The sequence below is a fragment of the Aquarana catesbeiana genome, linkage group LG11 (assembly GCF_042186555.1).
Source record: "Aquarana catesbeiana isolate 2022-GZ linkage group LG11, ASM4218655v1, whole genome shotgun sequence".
NCBI lineage: Eukaryota > Metazoa > Chordata > Amphibia > Anura > Ranidae > Aquarana > Aquarana catesbeiana.
In genome coordinates, this window is record NC_133334.1 from 26,963,802 (window position 1) to 26,979,211 (window position 15,410).

Consider the following 15,410-nt stretch of genomic DNA (forward strand, 5'->3'; position numbering starts at 1 on the left):
AGCCCCGAGCGTGTCACTTGCCACTGTCACCTGCCACACGTTGCGGATTGTCACTTGCCACACGTTGCAGATTGTCACTTGCCACGTCCCATGCCACACGTTGCAGATTGTCACTTGCCACGTCCCATGCCACACGTTGCAGATTGTCACTTGCCACGTCCCATGCCACACGTTGCAGATTGTCACTTGCCACACGTTGCAGATTGTCACTTGCCACGTCCCATGCCACACGTTGCGGATTGTCACTTGCCTGCTATAATTGTCTGCTGTGTCCCAGAGTCAGGCTTATTCAACTGGTGACCCCCTGTGTCCAAATCATGCTCTGATTGGCTGCCCGCTGCCCCCCTTGTGCCCAGATCGCGCTCTGATTGGCTGGCCGCTGCCCCCTGTGTCCTGTGACAGTGAATGAACTCCCAGGACAGCGCTGAATGCAAGCCACGCCAGGCAGAGAGGAATGGGCTGGCTGCTGCTGCTGGGAGAGCGGAGAGAGAGAGCACAAAGGGCTCATCCTGAGCGGATGTGTCAGTGCTGCATCCCGCCCCAGGGGCAGCAGAGAGATGATGTAATCTCTCTGCTGCCGCGGCTGCCTGTACATTGCACAGTGAGGGCGGAACTGCAGGGATGCAGGGTGGGCGCTGGGCGGTGAGAGATGATGTTATCTCTCTGCTCCCCCGCCCGCCGGCTCCCTGATTGGCCAGCAGCCGCTCACACACTGTCACTGAGCCGCACAGCTGCTCGCCAACGTAGCCGCTCCCTGGCTCTCTCACCCGCTGCGACGCCTACCTGCCCACTCACCCACATTCTCGGAGGGGGCAATTGCCCCGTTGCCACCCCCCTGGATCCGCCCCTGTATAGCGTACTCAGTCTGGTGTTAAAGGGGCTGGGGTCTTTGAGAAGGTTGAAGCCAGCAACAGAGAACTCAATGTTAGGTATATAGGAGCATATCTTCTTTTCAGAGGACTCATCTTAACCAGCAGTCCTTCAGGGGTAGCACTACATATAGTTTGTATTAATCTGAAGCTTCCAGGGGTATCACAGATATGTTGCTTTTGTTGAACGAGACTCATCAAATTAGCATCTGCATAGCAAAGAATATGTATATTTACCGTATGTTATTCATGGTATTCACTTGTAAAAGCCACCATGTGTAGATACACTATATTACCAAAAGTATTGTGACGCCTGCCTTTACACGCACATGAACTTTAATGGCATCCCAGTCTCAGTCCGTAGGGTTCAATATTGAGTTGGCCCACCCTTTACAGCTACAACAGCTTTAACTCTTCTGGGAAGGCTGACCACAAGGTTTAGGAGTGTGTCTATGGGAATGTTTGACCATTCTTTAAGCAGCACGTTTGTGAGGTCAGGCACTGATGTTGAACGAGAAGGCCTGGCTCACAGTCTCTGCTCAAATTCATCCCAAAAGGTGTTCTATGCGGAATGGAATGAAATGGAAGAAACACAAAATAACTGTCAATCTCCCTCGGTCTGGGGCTCCATGAAAGCTCTCACCTTGTGGAGTTTCAATGATCATGAGAACGGTGAGGAATCAGCCCAGAACTACATGGGAGAATCTGGTCAATGACCTCAAGACAGCTGGCACTGTTAATCACCAATAATTTTTTTTTTAACACGCTACGCTGTGAAGGACTGAAATCCTGCAGCACCTGCAAGGTCCCCCTGCTCAAGAAAGCACATGTACAGTCCGTCTGAAGTTTGCTAATGAACATCTGAATGATTCAGAGGAGAACTGGGTGAAAGTGTTGTGGTCAGAGGAGACCAAAATCGAGCTCTTTGGCATCAACTCAACTCGCTGTGTTTGGAGGAGGAGGAGGAATGCTGCCTATGGCACCAAGAACACCATCCCCACCGTCATACATGGAGGTGGAAACATTATGCTTTGGGGGTGTTTTTCTGCTAAGGGGACGGGACAACTTCACCGCAAAGAGATGATGGACGGGGGCCATGTACAGCCAAATCTTGGGTGAGATCCTCCTTCCCTCAGCCAGGGCATTGAAAAAGGGTCATGGATGGGTATTCCAGCATGACAATGACCCAACCAAAACACACGGCCAAGGCAACAAAGGAATGGCTCAAGAAGAAGCACATTATGGTCCTGGAGTGGCCTGGCCAGAAAATAGAAAATTTGTGGAGGGAACTGAAGGTTCGAGTTACCAAACGTCAGCCTCCAAACCTTAATGACTTGGAGAGTACAAGAAACGTCTGACCTCTGTGATTGACAACAAGGGTTTTGCCACCAAGTACTAAGTCATTTTTTATTTTTTTTTTTTGTGAAGGGGTCAAATACTTCACTCATTAAAATGCAAATCAATTCATAACTTTTTTTTATATGTATTTTTCTGGATATTTTTGTTGTTATTCTGTCTCTCACTGTTAAAATAAACTGACCACTAAAAATTATAGACTGATCATTTCTTTGTCAGTGGGCAAACCTACAATATCAGCAGGGGATACTTTTTTCCCCTCACTGTAAGTTTCTGCAGCTGCAGCATGTGTACACCCCTGTCCGGTTGTAATGTTAGAACTCGGGTGGGAGGCCGGAGGGTGGTAAAACCATGGCTCCAGCACATTTTTTTTTTTTATCGCCCCCGGGCTGCCAGTGTGAAAGAGCCCTTAGGTGCCCGTTTTAACCCTAAAAAAACTGAACCATTATGCATTGCACAAGGCTGCAGAGCAGCTGCATGGCCACATTCACCGTAATAGGTCGCGTTCGGTAGCTGTACTGTTACATGAGGGTTAACAAGTCCTCTTCAGGTGGGCAGTAAAACCCTGGCTCAACCACTGGCTTTTACCGCAACCTGGCTGTCTGTATGTACGAGTCTGATTGGTGAGTGGAGGAGGGCCAACCTACATTGGCCTCAGAATTTACAGAGCCCCAGGCTCTAAAAACATCTATTAAAAAAATACTTCAATGAATAGAGACAAGAATAGGGGGTTTTATTATAGTACTAATATTTGTTTGCATATAGTGTCTGGGTCAGGGGCAGAGTCTGGGTCAGGGGCAGAGTCTGGGTCAGGGGCAGAGTCTGGGTCAGGGACAGAGTCTGGGTCAGGGACAGAGTCTGGGTCAGGGTCAGGGGCAGAGTCTGGGTCAGGGGCAGAGTCTGGGTCAGGGGCAGAGTCTGAGTCAGGGGCAGAGTCTGAGTCAGGGGCAGAGTCTGAGTCAGGGGCAGAGTCTGAGTCAGGGGCAGAGTCTGAGTCAGGGGCAGAGTCTGAGTCAGGGGCAGAGTCTGAGTCAGGGGCAGAGTCTGAGTCAGGGGCAGAGTCTGAGTCAGGGGCAGAGTCTGAGTCAGGGGCAGAGTCTGGGTCAGGGGCAGAGTCTGGGTCAGGGGCAGAGTCTGGGTCAGGGGCAGAGTCTGGGTCAGGGGCAGAGTCTGGGTCAGGGGCAGAGTCTGGGTCAGGGGCAGAGTCTGGGTCAGGGTCAGAGTCTGGGTCAGGGTCAGTTACACATACAAAGTATAAATAAACATTTTGAAATTTTCAAGGTGTATGGCCCTTTAGCAAATAAACCATTTATTGCAATTTCCTGAAAAGTTTCCAAAAAAAAAAAAAAAACCCTTGCACATAAAATATTTTACCCAAAAAATAAATCCTAACTTTTCAAACAGGACATGACACAACAATGAACAGATAAGAATGATTGGATGTGTGTGATAGAAGATTCAAGCTGTGAATACGGAATATATTGTTAGTAAAAATAATCTCTGTGTGTGGAGTGTGAGGGTGTTGTTAAATACAACCAATGAGCTTGCAGATCTCATTTTTTAAGTGCGTAAAAAAAAAAAGGGGAGTGTGAGGGAGGAGTCATTTGATAAGCTGCCAGGGAAATCACCGCTACGTCTTCTCTGTGCGCTTTTGTTGAATGGCGATTGGTGAACTGGCATCATCATAGTAGGGAATACTGGCTGATTAGTGTCTGAAGGAAGATCTGTTTTTTTGCAGCAGCCAATCAGATTCCTTTCAGCTCCCGACCTTGAGAAGCGCAGCTAGCATTTGCCAGATTTTCTTCATGTCCGCCTTTGGCGTTCTACCGGCTGCGAAATGGAAGACGGTCCAGGTTTAGGCACTGAGGTTTGATACTTTGTAACATTCAGCTCCAGAATTGTGAACACATAAATAAGACATATAGATTATAGAAGAAGTCATTGAACAGTTTGGCTCCAATAGAGGCACAGGATGCAGAATCTCTCAGCGTCCTCGTATATGCATGGCAGGATCACGCCTGCTGCGACCACAAAAATCGATCACATCTCTCCAGCATAGACTGAATTAAGGCTCTGGGAAAAAATAAAAAATGAAAAAAATAAATAAACTGTCAAAGCAACCCTTACCAAATAATCTTATGTTATCAATAATCGGATTGGTGAAACATAGAAAAGCGACAGAAGAAAAGGACTAAGTGGTCCATCAACTATTATTATTTTTTTTTAATTATTTTAAAGTGGAGTTCCAGGCAAAAAGACAACTCGGTCTCAAACAATTGGGAAAAAAAAAACAAACATACACAGTACATCCCTGCATGCCATTTCCACCATTTTTGTCTCTTGAAAAATGTATTAAAGCGGTGTTCCGCCCCAAAAAAAAGAAAAAAATAAAAGCCAGCATCTACACATACTGCAGCTGCTGGCTTTTAACAATAGGACACTTACCTGTCCTAGAGTCCAGCTATGTCGGCACTGCAGTTGATGTTTCCATCAGCTGTCGGGTGCTGACGCTGCCATTGTGGGTAAGGGTACCCGGCAATGTAGCCTTACGGCTTCACGCCGGAAACCCTACTGCGCATGCGCGAGGCCCCGCTCCTCTCTCCTACTGGCCCGGCAACAGGGAGAGGAGGAGGGAGCCCCGCGGTGATGTCATGAGCCGCGGCCCAGACTCCTGGAAGCGGGAACAGGATACCTGTAGCCCCCCCCACCCGAAAGGTGCCAATTGTGGCACTGGAGGGGGAGAGGAGACAAATGAGCGGAAGTTCCACTTTTGGGTGGAACTCCGCTTTAACCACTTCAGCCCTTGAAGATGTTGTACCCAAATAAAATGTATGTCCTTTTTTTCCCCTACAAATAGAGCTTTCTTTTGGTGGTAATCAATCACCTCTGTTTTTTTATTTTTTGCACTATAAACAAAAAAGAAGAAGAATATTTTTACATTCTGTTAAAAATCATATCCAATAAAAAAAAATAAAATAAATAATAATAATAAAAAAATCAAATTTCTTCATAAATTTAGGTCAATATGTATTATGCTACATATTTTTGGTAAAAAAAAAAAAAAATTAAATATCGCAATAGGTGGATATTGATTGGTTTGAGCAAAAACGTAAAGCATCTACAAACTAAGAGATATTTTTATTTATTTATTTTTTAACTAGTAATGGCAGCGATCAGCGGATTAGAGCGGGACTGCGATATTGCGGCAGACATTCTGACACTGACAGTTTTGAAACTTTTTGAGGACCAGTGACACTAATACAGCGATCAGTGCTAAAAATATGAACTGTCACTGTACTAAAGACACTGGCAGGGAAGAGTTTTGTAGTTCAGTAGGGGAGAATTCAGACAGGAATGACAATGCTGCTCGGGATTTCAGTGTGGCAAAGGCAGCACGATCAGCTTGTAAGAGGGGCTTAGTGATTAACTAGAATTGGTGCCAAGAGCACAAGTCCCTACCCCTGCTCCTGTCCTGCTGGAACACTGCCTCTCCTGCTGAGGCTGAACCATCCGCCATCTTGTGCCCCCACTCCATGCCAGTGGCCTCCACACAACATTGGCAGCTGTTCACCTTTATATCCCAGGGAAGGAACATCCACACATTAGTAGAATTGCTGCACTTTACTGATGTAATTCAGGGAAAGGCATAACAGTCACATCACATCGACATACATTCCAGGGTCACTTGACAATACACAGTCAATCACATTTACTGGTCAGTTCGCAGTAGTCACATGTGAAAGCATATGTGAAAGCATATACAGCACTTTTACCATCCATCCCTCTCTCCAACGGTCTTCTCTTCCATCTGGGGTCATTAGTACTCACAGGACTGTGCTATCTGCAGTCACCTTCTCCATAGGTACACCTCTCTAGGGAAGCAGCCCCACTAATAGGCCTTTTGCAATCCGCCCTAGCCCCCTCCTCCGTAAAGGGACAGAAAGTCTACAGCCGGCTCTCCTGGATGCAGGTCTACTTGTCTCCAGCCTCCTGCCCTGTCCAGGGCCCACATTTTCTGGTTGTGCTGGTGTGGGGTGTTCTGCACCCATGCCCCAGGTGTCCCAACCTGCTTTTATATGGTTCCATCTCACCCATGGACATCACTGCAGGAGGGCTCTACCCAAAAGAGGCCTAGCACCTGAAGACGCTATCTGCTATAAGCGAGGGCGAGTTTACAATTGGGCATATAGTTGTGCCACATCCAATGTTTACATTGGATGTGGCACAACTATATGCAGGCATATTGAACTCTGTGGCTCAAGCAATTTGGAAACAACTCCTCTTGGCACCTCTATGTTTTTAAACAATTGTGACTTTCAGTCTATAATACTGAGTTTCTTGTTTAAACTATACCCCCTGAAGAAGGAGGATTACATTTTCACTCCGAAACGCGTTGGGTACAGGAAACACTAGTCCGTTATATGTATTCTGATTTGTATGACAACACTGGAATATTTATTCTCACCATGTTTTTTTTATTAAATGTTGTGTATTTTTCATATTTCAATAAATACTTTTCATTTTAGAATATACCTTTTTACCATTTTGTGCCTTAAAAGGCCGCCACCTGGGGATCTTGTTTCATTTCTATCTGCTATAAGCAAACACCATTCTGGCACAGAGCCACCTAGTGGCAAACTAGCTAACTGCTCCTGCCTACAAGTTAAACTACAAGAAGCTAGGGAATTACTAGGTATCTATATCCATCCCGTTCTTTCTTATTTTTTCTCTCTAAAATTCTTATAACATTGTTTAGCCTCTTTAACCCCTAGGCGCCAAACGCATGGAAATATGCAGCCTCTCGGCGTCCGGGCCTTTTGGCGCCGAGCGGCCGCATAATTGCATGCAACAGCGGCGATAGCGCTGTGCCCTCCCATCGCAGTTACCGGCAGATATCTAATAGCTCCCAATCGGGAGCTTTCTGATCATGTGACCGCTATGACAGCCAATCACGGCGGTCACATGACCATGAGTTCCGGCCCTGCCTCCCGGCGTTCTTAAGCCCTTAAAGGACCGGCAGGTACCGGCTCGAAGGGGTTAAAAACAGGACAATATAAAAAAACAGGTCCGTAAAGAGAAGGGACCCTGTCCCCAGGTCCGCCATCTTTAAATTTTAGTTATTTTTAATTTATTTTTACCTTTGTCTCTTCTCCGCCACCTTCATGACCTCGCAGATCTGGGAATATCTCTCAGACACATTCTCCGTCAGGCCCCATTCCTCCAAATACGGCAACGTTTTATCGGGGCCAATCACTTTGGCCAATAGAAGTGCCACATTCTCCACAGTAATGCAGCTTGTCCAATCGGAATGGCCGTTGGTAAGGGCGTCGCCATTTGTCACGCCCTGGCGGTGAGCGCCGCAGGTCTGCGCTAAGTGCAGAAGACTTTTCCACTCGTCCATCGTCTCCGGTAACAGACCTGAGGAATGAAACAGAAGGTCATGAATGGAAAACCGAATGGAAATGCACAGCTTTGGGTTCATCTTGGTGTTTTTGTTTTAAAAATATTAAATAGTTTACTGTCCTTCAGATTTTAGGAGGGCCAGACTGGCCAGTGGGGGCAGAAAACCTCCTGGAGTTGGTGGTGGGAGTCAACAATGCCCCTTCATTGGTGTCAGTGGGAGGAATAGTGTCCCATCATTGGTGTCAGTGGGAGGAATAGTGTCCCATCATTGGTGTCAGTGGGAGGAATAGTGTCCCATCATTGGTGTCAGTGGGAGGAATAGTGCCCCATCATTGGTGTCAGTGGGAGGAATAGTGTCCCATCATTGGTGTCAGTGGGAGAAATAGTGCCCCAAGGGCCGGATAAAGGCAAGCAAGGGGCCACATCCGGCCCCCAGGCTGCAGTTTGGAGACCCCTGCTATAGAGAGTGTCACTTTAGTGACAGTTCGGAGTCTGCTGGGGCTGCTGACTTCACATCCAAGATGGCCTGATGAAGTCTCAGGGCTTTTGGAGTTCATATTTGGGAGGGTGGGGGGTACATAGGGCACAATGTTACACCCTAAATATGGATGTGTGAGAGAACAAACACTTCTAGGACTGTTGACCTTCTGGGTCCTCCACAGCGCTCACCGGTTCCTCCTGCTGACCTCTATATCAGTACAGTATACGGTGGTACCCCGGAGGTCAGCGACATGTCAGTGGTGGTCCTAGGCGGTCAAAAGGTCCATGAAAGTGCCGGTTTCCCAGCAGATTTCAGCGGATCGTTCCTAGTGATCAAAGCCAAGTTCAACAGGTTTGCAGGTATTGACCAATTTGAAAAAGATAACTGCAGTATGTGACAGGGTCACTTTAATGCATTCTGTAAAAACGAGGCGTACATGACTGTATTTCTGTCCTTGTGTCTAGTCCGTCCTTCCGAACACAAATAAAATATGAATAGGACATTTATCTACTAACCGTTATTCTCATCAATCAGACTCATGTCATCCAGATACACGATACTGGTCAGGGCTTCCAATCGTCTGTCCAGCTGCAGGCACAGCGTGATGAATCCCTGCCAATACCTAAAGTAAGAAAGAATCAGATCACATAAAGCGGAATAATCATCAAGTCAGAAAAAAACTGAAGACAGCAATACAAAATGATTAACCCTTTTATGACCAGAGATCACTAAAGCTTAGATAGCCAGGCCAAATTTAGCAGCTTGAGGAGAAAGAAAGAAAGAAAGAAAGAAAGAAAGAAAGAAAGAAAGAAAGAAAGAAAGAAAGAAAGAAAGAAAGAAAGAAAGAAAGAAAGAAAGAAAGAAAGAAAGAAAGAAAGAAAGAAAGAAAGAAAGAAAGAAAGAAAGAAAGAAAGAAAGAAAGAAAGAAAGAACTATATAATAGCCCTTGGGAAGGCCTGATTGCATAGTACTGATATCCATGACCGACGTGCAATATTATATATTTTTTTTATTACAGGATTTATATAGCGCCAACAGTTTGTATATGTATATATACACACCGGCCACTTTATTAGGTACAGCTGTTCAATTGCTTGGTAACACAAACTGCTAGCCAGCCAATCACATGGCAGCAACTCAATGCTTTTAGGCATCTAGACGTGGTGAAGACAACCCAGTACTAGCAAGGTGTACCTAATAAAGTGTCCGCCAAGTGTATACAGCTGCAGCTTTGAGAAAGAACGAAGGGACATCCATCAAAATGCATCAGCTCTCATGAACTCTTTATTCCACAATGGTCACTTGCCAGCAGACCATGCTGGGTGGAGCACCTGGTGGACGGTATTTAGCTTGACATATGCATATGTTCCTTTTCTTGATAGAGTACCTAATAAAGTATATGTATATATCGTTTTTGTTACATGTTTTTCTGTCCACCACACTAGCTTAGCAACTTAGCTATGGATCAGAACAGGACCAAGTGCTCCATACACTAGGTCCCCGGGGGGATTCACACACATTTAACAACTATATTGATACTTCTTCCTTAAATAGCTGTAAAACTTTATTTTCTTGTGCTTGCTCTAAACACATATTTCTCCTTTCTCTGCCAGATGTCTCTCTTCACTACAATTTCCCGAACTTCTGGTCAGGCAGCAAACACTAAGCACATCAGAGGTAGATATGTGATCTAATGCATGGGGACTACATGTCCCATGATTCCTCGCTGCCTGTAATGCACAACAAATTGAGCACAGCAACAGAGCACCTGAGCATGGCACCAAGTGGCATGTAACATGCACATCAGGGTGGCCACACTGGGGTATGGTGGCTACATTGCATAGCAGGGCATTATAGCCACTCTATAGATCAGTCTCTTTCCCAAACTTTTTACCCCAGAGGAGACACTAAAATAATTTTCAGGTCTCAGGGAACCCTTACTAAAACCGACTTGTTGGTTGTCAATAGGAAAAATGTCCCTTATATTGGTATTCAGTAGGGGGATTGCAGCCCTTACAGTGCCACCCTCAGTGGCGGCCCATCCATAAAGGGCGTAGGGGTGCCGCCCCCCTAATTCATGCGCCTGGCCCCTAATCTATATGCAGGGCGCCGGACCCATTGATTTCAATGGGGTTTTTTTTTTTTTTTTAAGCACAAGATTAGAGCCTGAAGCTTTAATTGGCTTCAAAAAGGGTGGACTCATGGTGCAGAGCACTGTTGTGCGACAATAGCGAATTAATATTTGCTATTGACTTCCCAATTCTCCTCCTAGCCAATCAGGAAGCGGGTCCTGAGACCCGATTGGCCAAGGAGTCTTAGGTCTCCCGGCTAATCGGGTCTCAGGACCCAGTTCCTGTTTGGCCAGGGAGGAGAAGCAATGGCCCCAGCTCTCAATGGCAAGCTGGAGCGACGAACAGCAGCCTTGCAGCCCAACCCCGGATCCTCGTCATCTGCCACCTAAGGTAAGCCTCTGATCGCCACCTTCCCGTCTGTCTCCTGCAAGGGGGAGGGGGAAATCTCCACCTTTCCATCCATCTCCCGCGGGGGGTGGGGGTTGGCAGGTTTGTTTTCCGATCCCACAAAATATTGAGCACCAGCCGCCACTGGCCTTACAGGCAGCTAAAAAAAATCATTGGTTTCATTCTGGCTCCACCAAATGGCATTGGCCCTGGAAGACACCATTACATGGGAGGTCAGACAGCAAAAGCTCCAGGAACCCATAGCAATAGCTGGAGGAACCCTGGTTGAGAATCACTGCCTTAGATGGAAATGAAATGCACCAAAATTTCAAAGGCTTATTATATAAAGTATGCCGCTACATTTTTTTTTATAAAGAAACCTTTGAAAGGCATTGAAACAAATCTTTGCAAGGCATTGACATCACCATTCTTGAGGTTGAATGAGAACAAGGGGTCAAGCTGCCCAGTAGCATTAGGTTAAGCTTGCCTTTGTGGTTTAGTCACGAGTACTAGCAAGGAGTACTAGGAGTCAGATGGGCAGTGCCAGGACAAGGTCATCTAGTACCCAGGGCGAAGATTCCAAACTGCCCCCACAATGTTCATGATGTGGAAGCTTGGAGGACCCTCCTACACCCAGCATTTCTCTCGCTTGTCATAATCACTGCCGCTGTCACTACTCCTGCCTTGTCACACTTGTAACAGAAGGAAGGCGCCCCCATCCCTACAGTAAACCTATGGCACCCAGGGCAACCATCCTTCCCGCCCACCCCTTGTCCTGGCCCAGCAGACGGGACAAGTTCCTTACCCAGCTGTCCTGCAGATATTCAGCATTTTCTCTTTGGTTACAAAGTCAGATGGCAGTTCAATTAAAAGAGACATGAGATGTCCATAGCCCCAGGTGAACAAGTGTGAGCGGGGTCTGCGGAGAACAGAAAATGTACAATTAGTTCACAGATTTACTTTTTTGAAAAACCAAAGAAGGATCTCAAAGTACTGCTGAGCAACAGCTTTAAAAAAGAACTCCAGGTGTGGATATTTTCACATAGTTACATTGTTCCAGCTCGGACCAATGTAACCATGTGCAGCCGTGGCCAAAAGTTTCGAGAATGACACAAATATTAACTTTCACAAAGTCTGCTGCCTCAGTTTTTATGATGGCAATTTGCACATATACTCCAAACTGTTATGAAGAGTGATCAGATGAATTGCAAAGTCCCTCTTTGCCAGGAAAATTAACTTAATCCCATAAAAAACATTTCCACTGCATTTGTGAAGAAGGCTTCAGCAAGCGCCAGGACCGTCTCCTACAGTGGATTCAGCTACGGGATCGGGGCACCACCAGTGCAAAGCTTGTTCAGGAATGGCAACAGGCAGGTGTGGGTACATCGGCACACACGGTGAGGAGAAGACTTTTGGAGAATGGCCTGGTGTCAAGAAGGGCAGCAAAGAAGCCACTTCTCTCCAGGAAAAACATCAGGAACAGACTGATATTCTGCAAAAGGTTCAGGGATTGGACTGCTGAGGACTGGGGTAAAGTCATTTTCTCTGATGAATCCCCTTTCCGATTGGGGCATCTGAAAAATGTTGTCCAGAGAAGAAAATCACCTTTTCTTCTCTGGACAATGTTTTTCAGATGCCCCAAACAATCGGAAAGGGGATCCTACCCTCAGTTCTGTGTCATGCCAACAGTAAAGCCTCCTGAGACCATTCATGTGTGGGGTTCCTTCTCATCCAAGGGAGTGGGGGGCTCACTTACAATTCTCCCTAAGAACACAGCCATGAATAAAGAATGATACAAAAACATCCTCCGAGAGAACTTCCCCCAACCATCAAAGAACAGTTCGGTGAGGAACAATGCCTTTTCCAGCATGGTGGAGCATCTTGCCATAAGGCAAAAGCGATAAGTGGCTTGGGCAAAAAAACATGGAAATTTTGGGTCCATGCCCAGGAAACTCCCCAGAACTTAATCCCATTGAGAACTTGTGGTCAATCCTCAAGAGGCGGGTGAACAAAAAACCCCACAAATTCTGACAAACTCCAAGCATTGATTATGCAAGAATGGGCTGCAATCAGTCAGGATGTGGCCCAGAAGTTGATGACAGCATTGCAGGGAGAAGTCTTGAAAAAGAAGGGTCAGCACTGAAAACATTGACTCTTTGCATAAACTTCATGTGATTGTCAATAAAAGCCTTTGACACTTATGAAATGCTTGTAATTATACTTCAGTATACCATAGTAACGTCTAAAAAACACTGAAGCAGCAGACTTTGTGAAAATTAATATTTATGTTATTCTCAGCATTTTTGGCCACAGCTGTATATACCATACCTGCAGAATCACTCCAGAACAGGGGGTCTCCAAGCTTTCTAAGCAACGACCAGTTTATTGACCTTCAGACTTCAGGGGAGCCGGATTGTGGCCAGCGGAAGTGGAAATATTCTTGTCATCAGTGGGAGTAAACATTGTCACATTTGTTATTAGGGGGGAGAAATTGCGATCCATCGTTGGCATTATAGGGATAAATAGTGCCCCATTATTGGTGTCCGTGGGAGAAATGGTGCCCCATTGTTGGTGTCAGTTGGCAGAATAGTGTCTCGTATCAGTGAGAGGAATAGTGCCCCAAGTGTCAGATAAAAGGCAAGCAAAGGGCCGCATCCGGCCCCCGGGCCACAGTTCAGAGACCACTGCTCTAGAAGCTGGAAATCACTCTAGTTGGCATCGCTAATCCAGTGACCTCCATTTTCTGGGTCCTGTGCTGCCCTGCTGCACTCAGAATGCAGGAGGTCGGCTGCTCAACATGGGCACCATTCTGTGAATGCTTTGCACTCTCTCTTTTAATGAATGCAAAGTATTCTCTGATTGGACAAAGTAGAGATTATGACCTCACTGCCCCGCATTTCCATCTGGTCCAATCAGAGAACGTTTGCATTCATTCATATGATGCAAAGTGTTCCCTGAATGGTGCCCTAGTTGAGAAAGTGACCGCCTGTGTTCATAATGGCAGGACAGCTCAGCACAGGACCTGGAATCTAGTGGAGATTAGTGGAATAGCTGTGTCTATTACAGTGATCTCCGATCTTCCATGTTCCCCATTATTAAGCCCCGTAGGTGAGACGAAACGCGTTTGGGTGTACAGCCTGAATGGAGCCCGGGCTGAGGCGGTTTTCACGTTCCATACACAGGGTTTTGTTGTGATCTGCGGCTTAGGGACCTTTCTTATTTCGTATTGCCTATATATAGTTACATTGGTCAAAGCTGGAACAATGCAACTATGTAAAAATATCCATACATGGAATTCATCTTAAACTTTGAAGAGTTTCAAAGTCACTTACCTGGGGTTTCCAGTGCTGTCAACAGTGCTTGAAGAGTGGGGGGCATCATGGGAAACTGCTAGTTGTAGCCAGTCTAACTTTAAGGATTCCGGTTGAGCAAGAGACTGTAACAGGAATAATCTACAATAAAAAAAACAAACAAAAAAAACACACATTAGTCTTACTTACTAAGAATCTGTATCTAATGCTTTTGGTACAAATTTTCCAGTTCTGCTTTCTTGGTGTACTTTTGATATATTAGGCGTCAGTGTTGGTGCAAGAATGTCTGCCTACACAGACAAAAATGCATTTTGAGCCTTACCTTGACCCTAACCTAGATCAAGCCTTGATCTTGCTATTTTTTTTTCTCTATTTTTATCATTATCCACTTGACCTCAAAGATTTATCCCCCCTTCATGACCAGGCCATTTTTTGCTCTACAGCATTGCGTTACTTTAATGGCCAATTGCGCGGTCGTGCTAAGCTGTACCCAAATAAAATGTATGTATTTTTTTCCCCACAATTAGAGCTTTCTTTTGGTGGTATTTAATAGCCACTGGGCTTTTTATTTTTTTGCGCTATTACCAAAAAAAGACTGACAATTTTGAAAAAAAAAATTTTTTTTTTACTTTCTAAATAAACTAAAAAAAAAAAAAAACGCCTTGGATTTCCTCTGTTCCCCCTTACAGTGGAATTGGGTTATTCCAGTTTTTTTGTCCCATGTTGTCCATTTTCACCATGTGTTTGTTTTTACCATCCATCACGTATTGTGTAAATATTTGTGTAACAATACATTTTTAATTTTATAAGGATCACGTTTGTTCATGGTCCATTAAAGTCCCATTTTTGAGGAACTTTTTTGCACATCACATTTTTTTGAGGTCGCTTAGAGGGGATAGTTCACCTCCACAACACCAACCATTAACCCTTTCATGACTAAGCCTATTTTTGAAATTTGGTGTTTACAGGTTAAAATCCATATTTTTTGCTAGAAAATTACATATATATTTTTTTTAGCAGAGAATCTAGAGAATAAAATGGAGATTGTTGCAATATTTTATATCATACGGTATTTGTGCAGCGGTGTTTTAAACGCAAATTTTTGGGAAAAGGGACACTTTCATGAATTTTAAAAAATCCAAACAGTAAATTTACCCCAATTTTTTCTATAATGTGAAAGATGATGTTACGTCGAGTAAATAGATACCAAACATGTCACACTTTATAATTGCATGCACTCGTGGAATGGCGACAAACTACGGTACCTAAGAATTTCCATAGGCGCTGCAAGTTTTTTTTACGGTTACCAGGTTAGAGTTACAGAGGAGGTCTAGTGCTAGAATTATTGCTCTCGCTCTGACGATCGCGACGATACCTCACGTGTGATTTGAACACCGTTTACATATGCGGGCGCGGCTTCCGTATGCGTTTTCTTTGCTGCGCGAGCTCGCGGGGACGGGGCGCTTTAAAAACATTTTTTTTCTTATTTATTTTATTACATTTTTATATTTATAAATGGTGTTAAAAAAAA

The 15,410-nt window shown here is 45.1% G+C and overlaps 1 protein-coding gene across 1 annotated transcript in view; it reads right to left on the bottom strand.

The window, feature by feature from the left end:
* Positions 1-2,937: 2,937 nt before the first annotated feature.
* Positions 2,938-15,410, bottom strand: part of HPS5 (HPS5 biogenesis of lysosomal organelles complex 2 subunit 2) — a gene marked incomplete in the record, with an annotated part of 45,894 nt that continues 33,421 nt past the window's right edge. Inside the window, 5 exon segments of the mRNA XM_073604115.1 lie at positions 2,938-4,298; positions 7,364-7,643; positions 8,625-8,731; positions 11,374-11,487; positions 13,901-14,020. Of these exon segments, the coding sequence (XP_073460216.1) occupies positions 4,238-4,298; positions 7,364-7,643; positions 8,625-8,731; positions 11,374-11,487; positions 13,901-14,020 (682 nt within the window).